This window comes from Octopus bimaculoides, chromosome 11 (assembly GCF_046866305.1).
Source record: "Octopus bimaculoides isolate indiv1 chromosome 11, ASM4686630v1, whole genome shotgun sequence".
NCBI lineage: Eukaryota > Metazoa > Mollusca > Cephalopoda > Octopoda > Octopodidae > Octopus > Octopus bimaculoides.
In genome coordinates this window covers 3,476,716-3,501,942 of record NC_142938.1, presented here as the reverse complement: position 1 = coordinate 3,501,942, position 25,227 = coordinate 3,476,716, and the positions used below count along the sequence as shown (strand labels likewise).

The 25,227-nt window shown below is 40.0% G+C and overlaps 1 protein-coding gene across 1 annotated transcript in view; it reads right to left on the bottom strand.

The window, feature by feature from the left end:
- The window catches only part of LOC106872105 (echinoderm microtubule-associated protein-like 6), a 39,652-nt gene extending 25,356 nt beyond the window's left edge, over positions 1–14,296 (bottom strand). The window contains exons 1-9 of the mRNA XM_089359234.1: positions 13,119–14,296; positions 9,063–9,222; positions 8,271–8,369; positions 7,295–7,549; positions 5,292–5,427; positions 4,403–4,604; positions 3,733–3,870; positions 896–1,152; positions 409–621 (exon numbers count right to left, since the gene is read on the bottom strand). Coding sequence (XP_089215360.1) covers positions 409–621; positions 896–1,152; positions 3,733–3,870; positions 4,403–4,604; positions 5,292–5,427; positions 7,295–7,549; positions 8,271–8,369; positions 9,063–9,222; positions 13,119–13,336 — 1,678 coding nt within the window. The 5' untranslated portion in view covers positions 13,337–14,296. The remainder of the gene's footprint in view (positions 1–408; positions 622–895; positions 1,153–3,732; positions 3,871–4,402; positions 4,605–5,291; positions 5,428–7,294; positions 7,550–8,270; positions 8,370–9,062; positions 9,223–13,118) is intronic.
- Positions 14,297–25,227: the final 10,931 nt, after the last annotated feature.

Genomic DNA, 25,227 nt, shown 5'->3' with positions numbered 1-25,227 from the left:
GTTGCCAGTGCCACCTAATTGATTCCCATGCTGGTGGCACGTAAAAAAAAACATTTGAGCATGGTTGTTGCCAGTGCTGCCTCACTGGCTCCCATGCCGGTGGCACATAAAAAGCACCATTTGAGAGTGGTTGTTGTCAGTGCTACTTAACTGGCTCCCATGCTGGTGGCACATAAAAAGCCCCTACTACACTCTCGGAGTGGTTGACATTAAGAAGGGCATCCAGCTATAGAAACCTTGCCAGATCAGATTGAGCCTGGTGTAGCCTCTGGCTCACCAGTCCTCAGTCAACCAGTCCAACCCATGCCAGCATTGAAAGCGGACGTTAAACGACGATGATGATGATGATGATGATCGGCATGAATGGGTTAGTGTGCTACTCTTAGTAAGAAAGTGTGTAGATGTTACCTTTACGGAAGCATGGGTAGCGAAAGAGTTTTACAAGGCCAAAATCGTCACCAGTGACCAGCAGTTGAGCTTCGAAGTTGGCATCCGTGGCATTGATGTCATTTGTGGCTGAATACTTCTCCCAAATTCCACTGACCTCATCTCCTAAAACACCTGTAAATGTGGCCCACTGGATATTGGCTACTTCCTCACGGTTCATTGCCAGTTTACCACCTGAAAAAAACAACAAAGAAAACAGCATCAATAAAAATCATTGTATTCGTCATCATCATCATCATCATCATATTTATCATCATCAACAGTGTCGTCATCATCAACACCTCCATCTTCAACATTATCAATAACATCATCATCATCACCATCAACAACAAAAACACCTGCAACAACAACAACAACAAGAACAAGAACAACAATAAGTAAAACAGGAGAATGCGGGTGTGGGTGACAAGGAAGGCCACAAAGTGTGGGTGAAAACAATGAAACTGACCTGGCATGCTGTAGATCAGTCTTTCAGAGGCTCCGCTGTTGGTTTGTAAGAATTTACTATCAACTGACCAGTCAAGGTGAGTGATGAAACTAGAGCTCCCAGAACAGGCGCTGACCTTCTTGTAGTGTTGGTCTGCAGAATAAATGTCGACATAGTTGTCATTGGAGGCCACAGCAAGGTACTTGCCACATGGCGAGTATTTCATCTCATGTAGGACTTCTTTACGATCTTTAGTGTGGATCACTTCAGCCATGTCTCTGTAAAGAATGGAAGTTGTTGTAAGGGTCAACAGTGTTCCTCTTAGGTAGGGGACAACATTGACCATCATTGGTAGCGGTTAATATTGTCCCTTTCTGGTAAGGATCAAGACTGTGTGTAGTTGGATCCATACATATATACATACATATATACACACACATACTACATGTGTTTGAATGTATGCATGCAGATATGCATGTGTACTTATGCATGTGTGTGCCTGTGAGTCCATGTATGAATCTGTGTACTTGTGTTTGTGTACATGTGTCATCATCATCATCATCATCATCGTTTAACGTCCGTTTTCCATGCTAGCATGGGTTGGACAGTTTGACTGGGGACTGGTGAAACCAGATGGCTGCACCAAGCTCCATTCTGATCTGGCAGTGTTTCTACAGCTGGATGCCCTTCCTAATGTCAACCACTCCGTGAGTGTTGTGGGTGCTTTTTATGTGCCACCAGCACAGGGACCATATAAGTGTATACATTGCATCTGTGTAAATATCTGCCCGTGTGTATTGGTGTATTTGCGTGTATATGTGTGCATGTGTGTGAATGTATGTAGCTGTATATATGCCTGTCTATGTGTTTGTATATGTGTACAATAGTAACACCAGCTGTACACATCTGTGTGCAATAGTTATGACAATGGCATACGTCTGTATATGTATCTGTGTGCAGAAGTGCAGAGGAATGTGCATGTGTGTGTGTGTGTAGATGTAGGCACATCTGTCTATGTATTGATGCACAGATCTCTGCATCTGTGTACAATAATTATGACAGCTGTCCATCAAGACAAAAACGGATTTTCTCTTTACGTTAAATTCCGTTGTCCCTGCCTTGACATTTAATCTGTCCCACCAGGATCACAGATTAAAAGGTTAAGACCCATTGTCTTCAAGGGTAAACAATATTCTAAATATAGAGATTCCTTGATGCAACAACCACCACCACCACCACCACCACCACCACAACAACAACAACAACAACAACAACAACTACCATACAAGAAGTAACCATTAGAGTGTCTGTAGCTGTCTAACCCCATTTTAACATTTCCCTTGATATATCTCTAATCAGCAATCACCAAAATTTCATAAACATGTTTTACAAGTTCCTTAATCAAGTATTTTCAGGCATATATGTGTGTGTGTGTGTACATCTGTATTTTTATGTGTGTGTTTGTGAGTGCAATTATTATTACATGACAGCTGTCCATCAAGAGATAAAAATGGATTTTCTCAGTTTATTACATTCAGTTTTTCCTACTTCGATAAGAGATTAATATTAAGACCCCTTAGATTAAGAATAATAATAACAACAAGACATTGACTCAGTGACCTGACAGACATCGATAGAGTCAGTCAGTCAGTCCAATTGATAATTACACACACAACCCAACCATGCCCCTCCTCTTATATTCATCTTCCTGTAACATCTTCATCATTCTCCTCTTTCTTTTCCAACACGGATATCTACCTATCTACCCATTCACCCCATCCAATCCTCTGCGCCGTTTATATTCCCCTTCCTCTAAGTTGAGGGTCAACACCCTCTTTTTTCACCAGGGGTAACCACATAGAACCTGCTACAGTGAGACACTTGTGTTTCTATCTCTCTCTCTCTCCCTTATTTTAACTTCTTATGATCAAGTGTAAAGTCACCCCACCCCGCTCAATATTAAAAATAACAAAAAAAAACCCTTCAAGGTGGTGCCCCAGCATGGCCGTAGTCCAATGACTGAATCAAGCATAAGAAAAAGACAGAATATAAAACCGAAACGTTAGAATGAAATATTTGGAGGAGATCTGGTTGTTATTTCTAGCGAGATGAGGGACCACATAGAAATGCCACGTCGTCGGGATGTATCCACGATTCATCTCAATGAAGCATTGCTGTGGCTGAATGTTTATTGAGAAGAGAGAGGAAGAAATAAAAAGAGAACGAGATGAAAGCCGTGGATGTGTAAACATGTGTGCGTGTGTGTGTGTGTGTGTGTGTGTGTGTGTTTCTGTGTGTGTGTGTGTGTGTGTGTGTGCGCGCGTGGGGATAGAGAGAGAGAGGGGGGAGTGTATACGAGAAACTGTGGTACGCAAAGAACCATAACTCAAAAGGTCTTTATTTTGTCTTTAATGTAAAGAGTTATTTCCCTTGGGTGAAATAACTTTCTCCTCAGTGGTATTTTTTCCTTTTGGCAAAATTTTTTTACTTACTTATTCAGCCATAAAGTGTGGATATTACGTGTGTGTATGTGTGTATCAATCTATGTATGTATGTATGCATGTATGTATGTATGTATATATATACACACACACATATATGTGTGAGTATATATATATCTGTGTGTGTGTGTGTGATTTACATTAGTAGGTATGTGTGAGAGCTCCCCAATTTTTTCCCATAGCAAATTCTCATGGCAAATTCCAGTGATTGATAAAAGACAAAGATAGTTCTATGTATTGTTTCCTATTTTATAGTAACGCATTTTTTTATTATTGAATCTACAAATAAAAGTTATACAAAAAAAAAGAGAGAGAGAGAGAAAGAGAGACAGGTGAACAGGTAAAATGTTTCCTCACCTGGTTTTCAATACAGCAAACGAACCGTCATCATAACCAACAGCAATTTCTGAACCATCGTTGCGAAACGCACAGGAACGAATCTTGTGTTCTAATGTTGTCTTGGATAATATTTCAAAGTTACTCATTTGCCAAATTCTAGAAAATCAGAAAAATATATTGATGTATTGCTTACATTAAGGGGTCTCAACCACTCTTTCTCTATGAACCCCCTTAATCACTATTTTATTCTGGGGAACCCGTTTAGCTATTTGATGTTTCAAAACTAATTTTATAGAAACTTCTGTGAAAATTCCTATTTTGGGGGCTAATGCAGTTTCACACTTCTTGAAAAGGTATTTTTTTAAAAGATTTCTTTGGATTCCTACATTTTTGATTTCGGAGATTACAAATATGCAAAAAAATTTTTTTACCCCCCCGCAACCAATTTTAAATTTTGAACTTTTTCATCTACTCATTTATTTGTCTATCTATTTATCTCTATATAATATATTTGTCAATGAGATGTGGCCGTCCTATAGAGTTCCACCATTAAAAGCAAATTGCATCAATAAACATATTATTGTAGATAACTTATTTTTAAAAAAAATAACACCATTGTCGTTGTCCAGTTCCAGACTGACCAGTGGCTAAACAATAACAACAAAACGATATCGGGTGTCTTACTCACCGCAGTGTATGGTCATCGCTGCCTGTCGCAAAGATCGGTTTGCGAGGATGGACAGCCAATGCCCAGAGTTCACCTTCAGCGTGGCCCTGCAGCAAGCAACGGGGTTTATTGCGTTCGTGGACGGTCACTTCGAAGATTTCTCCGCCTTTGGTGCCAACAAGGATGACCTCTCCTTTCCAGCAGACGCTTCGGACACACAAATCTACAAATGGTGGGGGACGGGGAGAGGAAGAGGGGGAAAAAAAGAAGAAAGAAAAATTTAATCATCATCATCATCATCAGCATCACTAACATCATTAATATTATGTTCTTTACAATATATTCTCTTGCTACTACTACTAGCATCATTGATTAACATATCTAAACTACCATCAGGGTGGTAGTAATGGTGGTTGTGGTGGTGGGGGTTGGCACCAGTGGTAGTGGTAGTGGTAGTGTCGGCGGCGGCGGCGGTGGTGGTAGCAGTGGTGGTGGTGGTGGGGTGGTGGGTGTGATAGTGGCGGTGATGGTGGTGATGGTGGTGGTGATGGTGGGTCTGGTGATGGTGGGTCTGGTGATGGTGGCATGCTGGTAGTGGTGGTAACGATAGGGTTGCATAGATGTGCAAATCTAATATTTTCCAAGCATCTATTTGCCACGCACAGCAAACTCCCTTGTCCAATCAATCAATCACGTTTGTGAATCTCAGACCTCTTCAGATTTAGTCCAAAATTCCAAACTAGCAATAAGCAAACCCTATTTTACCCTCAGCTCTGAACCCACAATCAAACAGTCAACAGTGGAAGCACCTTGACCCTGGCCACCCTCAAGGATACGTTGCTTCCTTCTAAAGATATCAACAACATAAAAGGTGAGGGTAAGGAAGTTAGGAGAAAGATATTGAGCTTACCTCTGTAGCCATTAGGGATGGTGGTCATGTTGATGACCGCGATAAGCTTGAAGTCTCCATCCCAGAGTTTGACCAATCCATCTTTGCCGCCAGTCACATAACCTTCTTCTCCCATGTATAAAGCGTTCAGGGGACCCTAAAATAACACACACACACATGCATATATATATATAAGTACATAGACACACACATATTATTTATGTATACATATACATACATATATATATATATATATATATATATATATATATATATATATATATATATATTTATATAGATAGATAGATAGATAGATAGATAGATAAATAGATAAATAGACAGACAGACACACACACATGCACACACACACGCACTCACACACGCACTCACACACACATACATGCATACACACACACACACACCTGAGAATCGAAACTGCGATCCTATGAGACTGCAAGTCTGCTGCCCTGACCACTGGGCCATTGCACCTCCGTATATATATATATATATATATATATATATATATATATATATATATATATATATATATATATATATATATATATATATGGAGGTGCAATATATATATATATATATATATATATACATATATGCATGTGTCTATGTATAAGTGCATCTGTTCATAATTGCTTGTGTATATTTGTGAATATGTATGCATGCAAATATTTGTGTGTGTACTTCAGCATGTGAGATGGTGGCAGGTGAAGTTGTGTGTGTGTGTATCAACTAAATTGAATATTTGTGACATGAACCAACACCAGAAGAACATGTTGGTACATGAATGTTTTGGTCAAGACTGAAGTTGAAATCTTTACACACACACACTCACATAGATATGAACACACCTATTAACATACTTCATACCATATGCTTATGAAAAGGTACACACAATTATATTCATGTGAATGTTTGTGTGTGTGTGCATGTGTGTACATACATATACACAGGCAAGTGTACAAATGAATGCACGCATGCAAGTGCATACACAAACATACCCGCGCACAAACATGCACACACACAAGTACAGAAATAGCCATCTCATCATCATCATTGTCGTCGTCGTCGTCATCATCATCATCATCATCATCAACATCATCCTCATTGTCATCATTGTCATCATCATCGTCATCATCATCATCATCATCATCATCATCATCATCATCATCATCGTCATCATCATCGTCATCATCATCCTCATCATCATCATCATTGTCATCATCATCATATCCTCTTATCATCATCATCATCATCATCATCATCATCATCCTCATCTCCACCACTGTCCAATGTCCATCTATTTCTGGTGTGCTCACCGTTCTCACTCCGCCAGTGCATCTGTCATTTTATGAAACTTACTTCTGTTGTCAGTCTACCTGTGATTCCCACTTCACCTCTCGTGCACCCACACCTTACCCTGGGTACAGTGAAGGCACTTTATGCCAACTCTTTTATTTCTGCACATCAAGCAAGGGCATTTTTCTGAAGGTACCAGGGACCTCTCTACATTCCCGCTTACTTAAAACCTAACTCCTTGCTAAGGTTACCTTCGGGCCTTTCGTGTTAAGCTTAGCTTCCATACCTGGAATTTCCTCTTTTCTATAAAAAGAATTTCCTTTTACTAATCCCTCAACTGATTGCATCTTTCTTTCTTTCTTTCTTTCTTTCTTTCTTTTTTCCTTTCTTTCTTGCTTTCTTTCTTTCTTTTTTCATGCACATAAGCACGTATACTTACATACACAAATATACAAACACATAGTAGCAAGGTATGAGTGTATATGTAGACACATTTCTTTCAGTTTCTATCCACCAAATTGACTCAAAAGGTTTTGGTTGACCTGGCGCTACAGCAGAAGATACTTGCCCCAGGTGCCACACAATGGGACTGAACCCGCAACCATGCGACTGGGAAGCAAACTTCTTAACTACATGGCCATGCCTGCACCTATTGAATTAAAGAATGAATAAATAACAGGAATAAGTCCAAAGGTCGGACATAATCTTACATCATGAACATCTGAGATGGTGTTGTATAAATGACTCCCTTTCCAAACATAGATGTCCCCTGAAAGGGTCCCAGCATAAGTCGTCTGGTCAGGACTGAAGGCCAGGCACAGCATCGTTTGTATTTCACCAGTTTTACCAAAAACTCCTTTCTTAGCTTGAAGGGAATTGCCGCACAGGTTCCAGAACTTGATGTGTTTCACTCCACAACTGACGATTGTGTTCTCTTCGAAGATATTGAACTGAATGTCAAATACCTGAAATAGAGGTAAAATAATAATTTTATAAATTGCAGAGATGTACTTGCATAGCAAGTGACCTGATCTGAGATCGTGTGCTGGAACGAAAACAATTGCAGCGTGGAAGGTATTTATAAGCCATTTAAAATAACGCACAAAGGCCATTAGATTCACTTCAGCATTTAAATTTAATTTGTCAAAATATTTTCGTCGCTTTGAGACAGGGACCTGTTCACTGACAAAATTTCATGCTGCATCTCAAAATTACAATTCTACGAAGGGAACGAGGTACGAGTAAAAATAAAATAAAAATTCTTCAGAATCGCAATTGTTGAATAAAACAGTAATTTTGTCAGTGATCAGGTCGCGGTCTCAAAGCGACGAAAATATTTTGACAAATTAAATTTAAATGTTGAAGTGAATCTAACGGTTTTTGTGTGTTATTTTAAATGGCTTATAAACACCTTAATAATTTATAAAATTATAAAAAAAAAAAAAAAAGAGCCACTGTACCACACAATCATCATCATCATCATCATCATCAATATAATCACTACCATTGTCATCATCATCATCACCATCCAATGTTTACTATTCTTGCAATGGGTTTAGACAAACCACACACACACACATATATATAATAACAACAGTACCAGACAGTATTGTTTATATATTTGAATGAGTCCTAGGATTCGAGATAGATTTTATGTTTGTTTTTTTTGTCCGTGTTTATACTGACCTTGTCATTGTGACCTCTGGTGGTTGCTATAACCTTTCCTTTTTTCCATTCCCAGACATTGATGGTGGCATGAGGGTCAGTTCCAACAGAGACCAGTCTCTACAGAATACAAGTGGACATCAATGACCAATAACAGGGAAACAAAGACAAGACATAACATTAATACAACAGAATTACAACAGGTTTGGGGGCAGTTGCTAGATGCACGGGTAATGAGGGTGGAGGTTAGATTTGTAGAGGTGGGGTGGTTTGTTGCTATGGTAACAAGCTTGTTAAAGGCTAGAGTCTTTTCTTTAAAGCTGAAAGACATTTCAGATCCCAGTAGTTGCTGACATTAAGAGGCTCAAATGGGACCCATAATGGGTTACAATTCCTACATCTGTTGTTAGACATATAGACATCTTGAATCACATCTTTTGGCTGAGTGACCATCCATCACTAACAGAAACACTCCAGTCGAGAGACATGTTGTTTCCACACTTTGTCTTTTGCTATCATTTGCATAATGGCCTCTGATCCTCAGAATTGGCAGAGGTTAAAATAATTCTTACATATAGCTTGATTCTTCATGATAAACCTGGCCCTTTGCTCTTGGGCTTACAGGCACAATCCTTTCAGCAGGCTTCCATACAGTTTCTACAATCTAAATATCACTTATAAAGTTTGGATTAACTGAAGACAATGGCAGAGGGCGCTTGTCTGTGGGATTTAGTCCAAGGCACCAAATGCATAAATGTCAACACAAAAAATAAAACAAAATAAGAAAATGAAGATGAAAAGAAATGAACTTACGTTGCCACATTTGTCAAAACTCATCGCTGAAATGCCATGCTGATGCTGGTCTTTGAGATAGGAGACCGTCTTCATTGTATTGGAGTCCCAGACACAAATGTATGGTGCCTTCCCGACTTGTCCAGTGGCTACCAGCACTGTATCTGGATGCAGGCACATGCTGGTTAGAGAAAATAAAATCTTATACATCATCATCATCATCATCATCATCATCATCAACATCACTATCATCATCATCATCATCATCACTATCACCATCATCATCATCTTTTAATGTCTGCCTTCCATACTGGCATGGATTGAACATAGCACCCAGCATACTTTGTAAAGTGGTTGGCATTAGGAATGGCATCGAGCCTTAGAAACCATGCCACAACAGACAATTGGAGTCTGGACAGCTCCCAGCTGACCAGCTTCTGTCAAACTGTCCAACCCATGCCCGCAAGGAAAACAGATGTTAAACAATGATAATGATGTAGTTGTTGGGTATGACTGGTCAAGAAAGTGACCACTGCTTTTCATGCTTATTATTGCTCTTAGTGAGTCCCCTATATGGCTAAAAGCAATAATGGATGTGAAACCAATGGTCACTTTCTGACCGGTCATAACCAACAACTACATAAAATGTATATATATAATCCACTTTGCAGGGTGGTTGGTATTAGGAAGGGCATCCAACCATCAAAAACCCTGCCAGAACAGACACAGTGGCTTGGTTCATGCTCCAGCCTGGTCAGTTCCTGTCAAACCATCCAGTCCATGGAAGGCACACACACACACACACACACACATATATCTTTTAATTGTTTCAATTTTAGACTGTGGCCATGCTGGGGCATCACCCTGAAGAATTTTAGTTGGATGAATCAACCCCAAGACTTACATTTTTAAGCCTGGTACTTATTGTAGTAGCCAAACGCCCAAGTTACAAGGAGGTAAACACACCAACACTGGCTGTGAAGTGATTGTGGGGGACAAACACCGACACACAGACACACACACACACACCATGTCACTCGCACACACCTCCCTGTAATCTAGGAGGTTTCGAAGTTTTATTAGAGAAGTGAAACAGATTTAATCAAGCAATATAAAAACTTTACTTCACAACAACAACAACAGCAACAACAACAGTGACCACACTTCTTATATATATATATCGATCGTTAACACGAAGGTTGACGCTTGTCAGATTAAACGAGATAAGTTTTTCTTAGTTAATTAAAGCTGTAGCCATGTTTTGCATCCGATGAAGTATGTTGACTTACATCAGCTCAGTCAGTCTCGGAAGATTACTTTTTTTTTATTAAATGTCCTGGCTTTCACCCAAGTGGTCCAGGTTCAATTCCCGGCAGGAGAACAATGTTATTCGTGGTTGTACGTGGTTAAGAAGCTTGCTTTGTAACTACGTGGTTTTGAGTTCAGTTCCCCTGCGTGGCACATTGGGCAAGTGTCTTCTACCATGGCTCCAGGCCAATCAAGACCATGTGAGTGAATTTGGTAGAAACTGAAAGAAGCCTGCCATATATAAAAGACCTGTCCTCCACACCAGAAGTGTTAAGGCCCCACACCCTCTGGTGAAGAGGACCGGCCTAAAAGAGTCTTGTGCCAGTGCCACATAAAAAGCATTTATGCCGGTGTCACATAAAAACCCTTGTGTGGTGCCACATAAAAATGCATCCAGTACATTCTGTAAAGTGGTTGGTGCAAGGAAGGGCATCCAGCCATAGAAACCATACCAAAACACAAATGGAGTTGGATGCAGCTCTCCAGCTTGCAAACCCTGGTCAAACCGTCCATCCCATACCAGCATGGACAACGGATGTTATATGATGATGATGATGATATATATGTAGGCGAGCTGGCAGAAGCGTTTGGACGCCGGGCGAAATGCTTAGTGGTATTTCGTCTCCCGTTACGTTCTGAGTTCAAATTCCGCTGAGGTCGACTTTGCCTTTCATCCTTTCGGGATTGATAAATTAAGTACCAGTTACACACTGGAGTCGATGTAATCGACTTAATCCCTTTGTCTGTCCTTGTTTGTCTCCTCTATGTTTAGCCCCTTGTGGGCAATAAAGAAATAAGAAGCTTGCTTCCCAGCTACATGGTTCCAGGTTCACCCCCCCCCCCCACTGCGTGGCACCTTGGGCAAGTGTCTTCTGCTATAGCCTCCAAAACTAGTAAGGGATGGTCATGGCTGGAGTGCATTTCATATTAGATTTATGCCTGTCAACATGTTAGCACTTAACTGTTATTTATTCATGCCAATGTCATCCCTGAGTTATTTACCTTGGTGATGCATTTTTAAAGAAAATCCATCAATATATTGATTATGTTGGAAAGTCTTCTTTCCTTATACCACATGACATATATCATATTCCAGACGCATCATTGATTGGTCCTTGGCGTTATTATTTAACCCAAGTTCAATCCTGAATGAGCAGACCCAAGGCCACCACATTTTATTTATTCCTTTGTCTGTGTTTGTCCTCCCCACCATTGCTTGACAACCGATGCTGGTGTGATTACGCCCCTGTAACATAACAGTTCGGCATAAAAACAATATTAGTTTTGATAAGCGAGTGATTGATTGAAAATTAATAATTCATTAATCATTTATTATTTTCCATTTAATAACCTGCACAACTGACCAGGTAATTGCAATCGATAAATGGTTAGAGATAAATTATAGAGTATCCCTGAAGAATAGAGTCGAAAAAAAAAAATTCTAGAAAGCCAAAAATTGTAATTTTCCCGGATGTGTATTTTTTAAGTATCATAGGTTACGATTCTATAACTAAATAAATAAATGGCAATCCTTCGGTATTGGTACATGACGTAATTCACCCACACAAGCTTCCCTCATGAAATAAAGAGGCGAGGCTGAAAAAGAGAATGGTTGACGTTGTCCCCTCTCACAGATATTCTTTAGACCAATACCGAAGGGGCGAAAGTAAAGAACGTATTCTTTACCTCCGCCACCGAAGGAACGCTAAAGAAATAAATAAAATGAAGAGAAACGAAGGATCGCGGTGATAACCGTTCTGTTTTCGTGATTTTGTGTTTTTAGATTTTACTTCATTATGTGCTACGCATGATTCCGAAGACTCATCTCCGATGTTTATAATGTCAGCCCGAACGAATCTTCGAAACCAAGTCAAAAGTGGAAAAGTTTTTGGAAAACAGGGAGGGGCAAAAATTTCAGCGCCCACACAAAAGGTTTTATAGGATTGTAATTCTGAGGTACACATTACGGTTTCGAACACACTGGTTAATTCCCGACTCTATTCACCACGAACTCAGACACACACATTATTGGTTAGTAGCATTTCGTCCGTCCTGACGATCTGAGTTCAAATTCCGCCAAAGTCAATATTGCCTTTTATCGTTTCGCGGTCAATAAACTAAACACCAGTTAAATTCTGAGGTCGATGTAATCGACTAACCTCTCATTTTCCCCCAAAATTCTAGGCCTTGGCCTCCAGTAGAAAGGATTATGGAAACTATATATATATATATATATATATATATATATATATATATCGTTTGTAAAAAACATAAATCCGAAAGAAGCACACTCTAAGATATAGAGCAGTATTTATTAAAAATGGGGAAGGGGCCGGTTTATGGGATTGCCTTAGGTTTACCGTCCATAAAGGGTTTAACTTTATGGCGTATCGTTACATCCCAAAACCTGTTGGCCCAAGGCCTCTTAAGAAAATGCCTTGGGCTGACAGGTTTTGGGGTCTGACAATACACCATAAAGCTAAAGCCGTTATGGACGGGAAACCTAAGATAATCCCATAAACCGGCCTTCACCATTTTTAATACATACATATATACATACATACATATATATATATATATATATATATATTGTCGGTAGTTCATATATCCGAAAAGAAAGACAGTCTTAAATATTAGAGCAATAATGTATTTTTTAGGAAGCTGATTGATATAACCGGTGAGGGAATGACCATGGTGTGAAAGCAGTGGTCACTCCCTGACCGGCAATAACAATCAAACTTCTAAACACACACACACACTGGCACTTACCTGATAATATCATCATCATGGCCAAGATAAAACTTCTGGGTGTGTTGTCGAACTGAGTAAACGATGGCCACTCCGGCCACAAAATAAACCACATTGTTCCCACCACCGGCTGCTCGACCCGAGGCCGTGAAGTGGACGTTGTTTCGGCACTGGTGACCTCTGTAACCGTATACCCATTCCAGACGGAGCTGATGGTCGGGAACACCCCTGTCCGACATTGTGTCGCTTCGCCGTGTTAATGTCTTTATAATTTGACCACCCTCCCACCTTCTTCTTCGTCTTCCTCTTCTTTCTTAAATATTAATTACGTTGTGGTGGTGATGGTGCTGCTGACGGTGGTGGTTGGTCGTAGTCACAGTCGTGGTGGTAGTTGATGTGGGTGATGATGATTATGCTGATGCTGTTATTGTTGCGGTGGTAGTGAAAGTGTTGTTGATGTAGATGCTGGAGTAACGGCAGTTATTATTATTATTATTATTATTATTATTATTATTATTATTATTATCAATATTTATGAATGATCGTTAGGTATTGTGATTTGTTGTAATTGTAACAGTTGTTGTTGTTGTTTAGCACCAGGTCGATCATAATTTGGACCGATCTACGATCAAAGACGTTCCAACCATGACCATATCAAATTTCTCAAAACAACGTATCGGGTAGACCAACAATCCAAACCGTGTCCTAACTTGTTTACGATCCTAGGGCGTGGCTTCAGGGGAAACTTGGCTGCTCTTTCTAGCAGATCGACGGACCACGCAGAGGATCCTTCGTCGGTTCGTAACTTTTGTTGTTCTTACTGTTGTTGGTGGTGATGATGTCGACGTCGAATGCTATGGTCTTATGATAGTTGTTGTGGTGATGACGATGATGATGATGGTGGTGGTGGTAATAGTAACTGAGGTGGTTGCAGTTGTTGAGGTTTGTCTTCACATACTCCTCCTCCTCCTACTCCTCTCTCTCTTGTTCCTCTCTCTCTATCGTTCATCCTTTCCTCGGCTGTCGTTTTTCTGCTTCTTTCGCCATCGCCAGCTTCTCTTTTCACTCTCTTCCCGTCGATGATGATGATGATGATTGTGATGTTGATAATGTTATTCTTATAGAAACGGTCGTTTTAGTTGCTGCTGTTGTTGTTGTTGTTGCTGCTGCTGCTGCTGTAGATGTTGTACCTGTACAAGGTGATAAAGCTGGATTAATTAAGTTGAATACAAATTTTAATCACACACTAACACATAGGAATGAACGTGTATACAAACAAACACACTCATAGAATTAGTCGTTGTCACACACACACATGCACAAAAGCACATAGATACATCACACACACACACATATATGTATGTATGTATGTATGTATGTATGTATGTATATATATATATATATATATATATATATATATATATATATATATATATATATATATATATATATATATATATATATATATATGTATATGTATGTATATATATGCATGTATATTTATATCGTTTGTAGAAAACATAAACCAGGAGAAGAAGCAAACTCTAAGATGTAGAACAGTATATATCAGAGATGGAAAAGGCCGGTTTTGGGGTCTGACAATACGCCATAAAGCTAGCCCCTTTATGGACGGGAAACCTAAGGTGATCCCATAAACCGGCCTTCCCCATTTTTGATATAACACACACATACACACGCTCATAAAATGCGATTCACATAGAAATACATAAAGAATTTTGCAGTTATACAGAAATGTACATGTACATTATAGAGGTGTGTGTGTGTGTGGGCCCAGGCCGAAGAGGTAATACACACACACACACAGCTACAAACAGATGCGTGCAGAATTTAGAATTAGAAGTTCACATACACACGCGCCTGTAATTACATACACACCCAGAAAGACAGCACACACACACAAGTACATTCAAAAGTAATTCGTAGCTACATAGAGGTACATACGCACCGAGTCCAGACCACAACGCAACAGGTTCACTGTGGAAAAATCATTTGTGCACTAACACACACACACTTATTTCTGTACGAAACACATTAAAGTTCAGGCACACACACACACACACAGACAGATGAAGAAAGAACTCATCCACGCACAAAAGTATATATCTTTACGATGCGAACGTATACATACCGCAGGAAATATATATATTGTGTGTGTATTCGTATAGATATATCATTCATACCACACACGCACTGATACTGTAGCAATAATCTATTAAATGCTTACTTAACAAAACGTATGTATACAGTGTATTGTGTATATATATATATATATATATATATCTATCTCTATTTATATGCAGACTCCTACGTATATAAGATAGATATGTACGTGAATGTGTTGTTATATGTGTACGTCAGTCTATGTGTTTGTGCGACAACAGATCTGTACTCACTGTAACCTAGGACAGTTGCCCTTGGAAACCTAACTAAACAATACTTCTATGGCTGCTACTACTATTTCAGATACTGGCGGGACTCTAGCAGAGGCGGCAGCGGCGGCGGTGGATGTTTTGTCACTTCTATATTTGTCGTTTAAACAACAACCCTCCTATTCAGCCCTGGTCGAATAAACGGCGATCTTTCGTTTTAGGGATATCTAATTTAAGACGGAATTAGTCGACGATTTGGTTGCTATTTCTAGCAGGTCGAGCAGTGTTTATAGTTCTTTTCCTCAGTGGTTTGTAGTTCTTTTGTCCCTCTACATCCTGTATTTTTTTGTTTTTGGTTTTGTTTCACAAATATGTAGAACTACATTCTTGATGTATCCGTTACTTATTTTAAGACTGTAGGACTTGACACGAGGAAAATCCGAGTCGCTATTTCTAGCAAGTCGAGGAACCACGTTGAGGCTAACGCGTTTGGCTTGTTCGTTATTGATATTGTTGGTGTTATGGATTAGATCGATAAATCGAACACGATGCCAAGAAACAGGGGAGATAGAAAGATGCGTGTTACGGAAAAGAAAGAAAAGAAATGCGAGGAAGAACGATAATGGAAGGCGAAAATATTTAAAGAAGCAAGGAGAAGAAAGGAAGATGAGGAGAAAGAAGACAGAGAGACCGCTTTCGTTGCTTCTGAGGAATGTTAAAATGATGAGGGCAAAATACGTGGCGCCAAAAACTTCGCTTAATTCAGCCAAGTTATTATACCACGTGACCACACGTTCAGCCAATCAGAACGACGACCGCTATTTTTGGTTGCGGATCGAAATAATGCTTATTGTGTTGGTTCACCCTCGCGGATATTTGTAGAAGTGTGTTTGTATTTTCAAGGCAATAAATTTACGATGTGGTTATTAAGTCGAAGCAGTTATATTTTGGTTTATTTACATAAAGTAATATAACAGGCAATGGATGACTTTTTGATTTAAGATTTAACATTCAAGCGTAAAGAAAGAGGCATTGCTAGAGCGAAATAGGAGAGCTTGCCTATAAGTCTTTTTTTTTTTCGGAACTTTTTCTCATTTTTCTTTTAACCTTTGCAGAAATTAAACCTGTCACTGTCACTAACAAAAGGAGAAGGGCTTTTTTGTTTTTGTTAAATTCAAGACGAATTTTGGTGTTTGTGGTTATCTGACTTGGTTGGTGTGTGTATATGTGTGGGGGTAATAAGCTGCACTCATAAGTCACTTTGAAAGTACCTGAGTGTGTGCTTCATTGTTCTTGGTGTGTGTGTGCATTCAATATACACATTGAGTTTTGTGTATACGTGCTCAGCCCAGGAACCTCAAATGAATAAATCTTGGAATGTTTCTCTTTACTCTTTTACTTGTTTCAATCATTTGACTGCAGCCATGCTGGAGCACCGCCTTTAGTCGAGCACATCGACCCCAGGAATTATTCTTTATAAGCCTAGTACTTATTCTATCGGTCTCTTTTGCCGAACCGCTAAGTTTCGGGGACGTAAACACACCAGCATCGGTTGTCAAGTGATGTTGGGGGGACAAACACACACACACACACACACATAATATGTATACATATACATATATACGACGGGCTTCTTTCAGTTTCTGCCTACCAAATCCACTCACAAGGCTTTGGTCGGCTCGAGGCTATAGTAGAAAACACTTGCCCAAGGTGCCACGCAATGGGACTGAACCCGGAACCATGTGGTTGGTAAGCAAGCTAATTACCACACAGCCACTCCTGCGCCTATGTTTCACAAATTTTCAAGTTATTCTTTTCTTTCGATTGTATTTAGAGAACGCGAATCAGTGTGCCATGTTCTTTGGGGAGGGGGATAGCCCCAGCATTTCTAGGCTTTTATGTACATATATGAATCTTTTTCTTGGGCCCCACCCCCATTTACAGAATTCAAGCTGGTTTGCTAACGAAATGACACAACTCTTTTGTTTAAGTCCAGACAGCTCTTGCTGTCTGTAGTTATTTGAACAGGTTGATGCGTGAGAATAAACTTGTGTCGTGGACGGGCGTACATGGTGTTTAGCTGCGAGTCAGTCACGATGGCGCAAACTAAAAACCATATGCGTTCCGTCTGTGACCAGCCATCTTTAATTTATCTTTTCCTTTCGTACTTGGTATATCTATAACCACGTTAAGCAATTACTTAGACGGTAGGGATGTAATTTAAGGGAAACTGGGGAGTGTTTCGTTCATCATCCTCAAACAACCCTTATTCGGGGACCTTTTGAACGGGGTGGGCTATCTCGACCTGAAGAAAATTCTAACTGGACCCCCACCTGCAAGGTCATGCGCTGTTTATCTTGGTATAAGATCATTATGGTAGACTGGGCTTTGTATATTTGTACCCCTGTATCACTTTGATGGCATGCACTGCTCTCTCACTCAACAACAACGACGATGATGATGATGATGAGGATGATGATGATGATGATGATGATGATTATGATTTCATTTATTTGCCACAAGGGCGAAGGATGGGAGGACAATACAGAGACAGACATAAAGAATATTATTAACAACAATTAAACATTTCTGACCTAAAGACAAAAGCTGCAGACAAAGGTTGCCGAACAGACATGGATTGAATCCGTTCCAATTATTGGCTCAAATCTAAGACTATATTTATTTCATTTAAAGGCCCGGATCTGTCTGTTTGTCGTTTTGTTTGTTTGGTGTGTTAGGGGTGGTTAGTCAGTCGTTGTTTAGTCTTGTGACACCCAATACTAGTTGGTACCTGTTGACCATAGACCAAATCGACGGATCAGACACACAAAGTGACCAGACGAGGTCTACAGGTGTACTGTTAGTCCCAGTCTGCCTTTCATAGCCCCGAATCTCAACCCCGCTCCAACTCCACTCGAACTCATTCGCCACAATGCTAACGCGCCCGCACACGCACGCACACACACACATATATATATGTATGCACATATACATGTGTGTTAATGCCCATCTATATATATATATATATATATATATATATATATATATATATATATATACATACATACATTATGTATGTATGTATATATATAAATATATATGTAGATATATTTATACGTATATATATGTGTATGACTGTGTATATCTATCTATCTATCTATCTATCTATCTTTGTCTCTCTATCTATATGTCTCTCTTCTCTCTTCTCTTTCTCTCTCTCTCTCTCTCTATATATATATATATGTACATGTATGAATATACATACATACATACATACATGCATATATCCATACATACATACATCCATACATACGTGCATACATACATACATACATACATACATACATTTATCCCAGCCTGGTACTGTACACATTTGACTAAATGGTGACTGGTGGATGTTGACCCCACCCCCCACACACACCCTCTCCCACCACGGCAACCCCCAATGAAGCGGTGTTGACAAGTGGAACGACCACAATATGTGTCTCCTCCTTAACCAAACGTAATCTTTAATAAATTCACCTCAGGAATGTTATTGTCTTGATCAGCTCAAAGCTATTGCTGCTGCTGCCGTTGCTGCCGTTGCTGCTGCCGCCGCTGCCGCCGCCGCTGCCGCTGCCGCTGCCGCTGCTGCTGGTGATATACACCCTTTTTTTTCTTTTTTTTTTCAGACATATTCTTGAGTGAATATACAGATTTTTAAAAATTCTTTTAACTAGTTTCAGTCATTAGACTGTGGCCATGCTGGGGCACCACCTTGAAGAATTGTTAGTCGGATGAATTAGAATTTGCATTAAACAGAATGAGTGGTGACGGCTGGAATGCTTTATGGAATGCAGGCGTCGGCTCCGTTTGGGTCAACCCGCAGTTAAACAGCAAATAGAACTGTTACTATGCCAACGACAATGATCATGACAACAACATCGCCTTCAGCCGCAACAACAACAACTGCAACACGTAGAAGAACAGGAACAGAGTTGAACAACAGACTGCGACAGCAACACTAACATCTGATCTAGTAATAAAGAGCAAAGAAAGGGAAGCAGTAAGAGATGGTAGAGCTGAGGGTTCCCTGGGATGCGAACATCGAAGAAACCGGAAAATACAATGAATTGGTTAAACTCTGAGGAAACATTGAATGCGACGCAATGTATCTTGCCGTAAAGGCGGCGAGCTGGTAGAATCGTTAGCACGCCGGGCAGAATGCATAGCGGCACGTACCGAGATCAATCTCCACCGAAGTCGACTTTGCTTTTCATCCTTTTAGGCTCGATAAAATAAGTACCAGTTACGCACTGGGATCGATGTAATCGACTTAGCCCCTTCCTCAAACCTGTTGGCCTTGTGCCAAAATTTGAAATCAGTATACCTCCCTGTAGAGACATGTGTCAGAGGATTTGTTGGAATCTGGGTTAACTCGATGCGCAGGAATCTTGGACTAGTTGCGAAGGAGAGAAATTGCGATACCAGAAATTTGCAAGAAGTCGCTGGGAAAGCAAACCATTACATCTGGCTCATGGGAGAAGAGGAGTGGTACTGCATGAGGACGGTAGAAACATCCTGGCCCAGATTCGCAACATCTTTTGTACTCTAGACACAAGGCCTGAAATTTTGGGGGTGGGGCCAGTCGATTAAATCGACCCCAGTGCGCAACTGTTTCTTAATTTATCGACCCCGAAAGGATGAAAGGCAAAGTCGACCTCGGGGAAATTTGAACTCAGAACGTAAAGACGGACAAAATATCGCTAAGCATTTCGCCCGGTGTGCTAACTCTTCTGCTAGCTCGCCGCTGCCTTGAGATTCGCAACCCCTGGCACAACAAAGCTCGGCCTGTTGTGAGGAAGTTTTGTCACCTACATATGTAAGTGGCCCTTAGCAGCTCTGGTGTTACAGCAAGAGGGGCCGAAACACTTACACGGCTTCTTTACCCCCTGATGAGACATTGAGGTCAGCTTTTAGAGAAGGTGTATTGTAGCAAACCGCAGCACACAAATGTTTACCCTGAAAAGCACACACACACACACACACACACACACACATATCACTCACTCCAAAAATAACACGACGGGTTGTTAATTGAAATCGTATATGTTTTGAGACGATTGAATTTTATAAAAACGAACAAGATAACAACAAACGCAGACAAAAAACAACATCACATAACAACAACAACAACAACAACAACAACAACAACAACAATAGCAGATGAAAGGAAAACAAAGATAAGGAGAAAGGCTCCGACCCTGCTGAAACAGGTTTTAAGACGAGTGGATTAGATTATGTCCTGTCTCGAAACTAATCTGATCTGATACTGACCAGTACAACAACAGCAGCAACAGCAGTGGACATAGGTAGGATGTGTTGACCACTTGAATGTTAATTAAAGATTACATGGAAGTAAGACGGTTGATTAGAAATTTTGGAGGGGTGGGAGTGGTTGTGTGTGTGAGTATGCGCCTTGTGTATATGCGTGTGTATATATACAGGGTGTTCGCGATAAATTTGATGGGGTTTTTTTTTTAATGTTTCCTTTCTTTTCTCAGCTCCAGCTTGATGTACTGGGGAACTGTCGGCGACGTTGGAGAGCATAAAAATTAAAGTTGTACAGTTCTATATTTAAGAGATGAGGAATTATTTACATTATTTACATTTGACGGATATTTGTCCTCATCTTGTTTGATGTTAACACAACGCTTCGGCTGATAAACCTTCCAGCCTTCATCAGGTGTCTTGGCGAAATTTCGAACCTGGGTTCTCATTCCTAAGGTGTTTTTCGATGTTGTTGTTATTATTATTATTATTATTATTATTATTATTATTATTATTATTATTATTATTATTATTATTATTATTATTATTCAGGTCACTGCCTGGAATCGAACTCATAATCTTGGGGTTAGTAGCCCGCGCTCTTAACCACTATGCCATATGCCTGTGAGTCCTTAAGGCTCAGTTGAGATAGCTGTGATGCTGTTGGAGATTGTGGTCAATCCCTGGCTGGAGAAGGTTGCTGCTGGAAAGCCGTATGTGGGGCAGCATGATTCGCTTCTTTGCCACGCGTCTGGAACGAAGCAGAAGTGGTTGTCGGAGAATTTGTATAACTTCACCAACCCCAATTTATGGCCCCCTAATTCTCCCGATTCTAATCCCATGAATTATTATGTGAGGGGTGTGGTTGTGGAAGACACCAACCACTCTACCTGCAACATCAAAGCCGAGCGGGTGGCTAACATCAAGGCGGTGTTTGAAGATCTTACCAGGAACACAGAGAGAAACGCATGCGACGGGTTTCGGAGCCGTCTTGAGGCCGTAGTGGAAGCTGAGGGCGGCCGTTTTGAGTAGACTGATGTCTCTCAGTCATAATCGACAGGGTGTTCGGACTAAATTTGTCAGTTTGCAGAAAAGGAAATGAAAACACAGAATCTCGTCCGAAAAATAGAAGTACAGTGATACCTCGCAGTACGAGTTTAACTCGTTCTATGACCGAACACGTCTTACGATTTACTCGTTTTACAAATCAATTTTCCCCATTTAAATTAACTAAAATATAATCAATCCGTTCTAGCCCCCGAAAACCACCCCAATATAATCTTTTATGGATTTTAAAACAGAAAAGGCGTAGTTACAAGTAAAATGACAATTATAAAAAAAGAGAATGCAAAAGAAATATATAAACTGGTTTTATTAACTGAATTATCTTAAAGATGGGACGATCTGTTCGCTCGTACTGCGGATTGCCGCTCAAACTTAAAGGTAAAAATTCGCACGAGTCTCGGCTCGTACAGCAAATTATTCGTATAATGGGACACTCGTACTGCGAGGTTCTACAGTATTTTTTTAAAAAAGATTATGGCAGGTAGATAACAGTTTATTCAAATTAGCCGCCTTCAGCTTCCTCCCTGACTTCAAGACGGCTCCGGAACCAGGCGCATGCGTTCGTCGCTGTGTCCCTGGGACGGTCTTTGTAAACCTTCTTGATCTTGGCCATCAGCTTGGCGTTGGTGTTGCATCCAGAAAGGTCGGCATCTTTCTGAACCATTTTACGAGGGTCGATACACTCAGATGCAAGGGAAATAACTCTTATTTGCTTCTTGTCATATAACGTTTGTCAAAAGAAAAAACAAAAAAATTCCAACAGAATTCGATCGATTTAAGTTTGTAGTCAACGATAATTAACCCCAGGTCAAAGAAATTCCAACCGTGACCATTTGGCTTTTTCTTTTCAGGTTAAAAGTCTACTACGACTACATTATCTGGGTGAGTCTTTGATTATATTTTAACCGTAATATGACTTGAGGAAGACTTCGCTACTATTTCTACTAAACCGAGCGAACACTTTGAGGTACCATTAACTGTATCCCTGGCCCTCCTCCGGCAAATCATTAGACCCCCTCATTCTCTTGTTGTGACACTGTTTTCCCCTCTTGATTTATTGTATGGATTCCATCTTTTATACCTTTTAGCTTTTTATTTGTTTCAATCATTGGACCGCGGCCATGCTGGGGCATCACCTTGAAGGATTTTAGTCGAACGAATTGACCCCCCCCCCCCCAACACTTATTTATTGAATCGGTCTCTAAGTTATAGAGACGTAAACAAACCGACACCGGTTGCCAAGCGCTGGTGTGGGGCAACGACAAAATCGCACGCACGCGTGCGCACACACACACACACACACGCACACGCACACGCACACACACGCACGCACACACATACACATGCACACACACACACACACACACACACATACACACAGTTTCTGTCTACCGTATTCACGCACTAGGTAGTAACTGACCCAGGGGTGGGGGCTTTAATATAAGACACTTGGTCGAGGTGCCGCGTAGTGGGACTGAACACAGTTCCACGTGGTTGCAAAACGACCTTTTGAGATTATTGCTCATTGATTATTCTTTGTTTTTGTATTTTTTTCACTATATGGCCATTCTTCATAATAAATAAATAAATAAATAAATGAATAAATAAATAAATAAAAGAGAAAAAGAAGTAAAAATATTCTGGGGAATTTTGGGTAACATTCAGCGTAAGTCAGTTTGAGTTATCTCCCTTGAACATTCACTTCACCGAAATTCAGAAATGTTTGAGAATGTGGGAGAATTCTTCCCAATCGACGAAGTCATCACTATTTCCGAACCAGTTGGGGCACCTCTGTGTGATATTTCGATCCAGTAGAGATAACTGCCACGTCTCTGTGTGGTAAGAAGCTTGCTACGTGGTTCCGGGTTTGGACTCATATGTGTCATCTTGGGCAAGTGTCTTCAGGTGAATAGCCTCGGGCAGACCAGAACTTTGCGAATGAGTTTGATAGACGGAAACTGAAAGAAGCCCGTCGTATACATACATACATACATACATACATACATACATATATACACACACACACACGACCTCGGCGGAATTTGAACTCAGAACGTAGCGACGAGCGAAATAGCCCTAAACAAGCTAACGATTCTCCCAGCTCACCATCAATAATAATGATGATGAAGATGATGATGATTTCAAATTGTGGCACATGGCCAGCAAGTTTGGGGTGAGTGTGTAAGTCGATCACATCGACCCCAGCACTCGACTGATCCTTATTTTATCGACCCCGAAACAACAAAACGCATTGTCGGCCTCCACGGAATTTGAACTCAGAACATAAAACCGGAAGAAATGTCGCTAAGCATTTTGTCCGGCGTGCTAACAATTCTGCCTGCTCGCTGCCTTAATAATAATGATAATAATAAAAGTTTTCAATAGTAGAAGCCCAGACACAACAATGTTGGAAAGTGCTCAATACTAAAAGTAGAGCGGAAAGAAATTGTGAAGCAAGAATATTTTATGACACTTGCGATCTCTTGAATTCTTCAAAAGAAGTACCGGAAAAAAATACCCGTTTACTGCAATGCATATATAGAAGGGTATAAAATATGGTGGGTGGTACGCGGGAACAAAGTGATAGAATTTGTAAAAGATGTGAAAATATTAGAGAGAGAGAGAGAGAAAAAAAAGGGTACAATTGCCATTTTAAGTAGAATCACGTTCTTTAAACATTCGTTTCTCCCACTTCCGATGTGTAGGAGAATAACGCGGAAAATGATATTCAGAATACCAAGAGTTTTAAAACGATTATTTGAAAAGAAACATTAAAATAGAATAAGAATAATGTTCTTAGATATTATAAATCCTTTCACGTTAAAGTAAAACGAATGTCTTATTAAAATAACGATAAGAATAATTTTAGATATCCCAGAAGTAGAATTGTACGCGAAAAACACAGCTACACGTATTTAATAAAGCAATTGGTGATAATTTTGTAGTTAGTGAAGTGTTACTGTCATTTGAACCATTAAACGAAACCACAAGTGGCCAAGGTTTGTATGGTCATTAAAAACTACTTGGGTAGATATAATTTGAATCGGATGGAATTGGTAAGCATTATAACAAACGGTGCCACTTCATTTACTAGAAAACATACTGGTCTCATAACGCTGCTAAATGATAAAACGAAAAGCGAGCATTCACTTTACGCTCCTATCATCTCATTATCCACGAGGAAGGACCGTGTAATCAGTTCTAGATTTTATGCATGCAATTAATTCTGCAATCCGTGTCATTAGCCTAATCAGAGCGATGGTGCTAAATCACTTCAGAAGTTTACTGAATGACATGAAATGTGAATATTTAAGTGTATTGTATCATAGCTATGAGTGTTGGTGATGTTTGGAAAAGGTTCTACC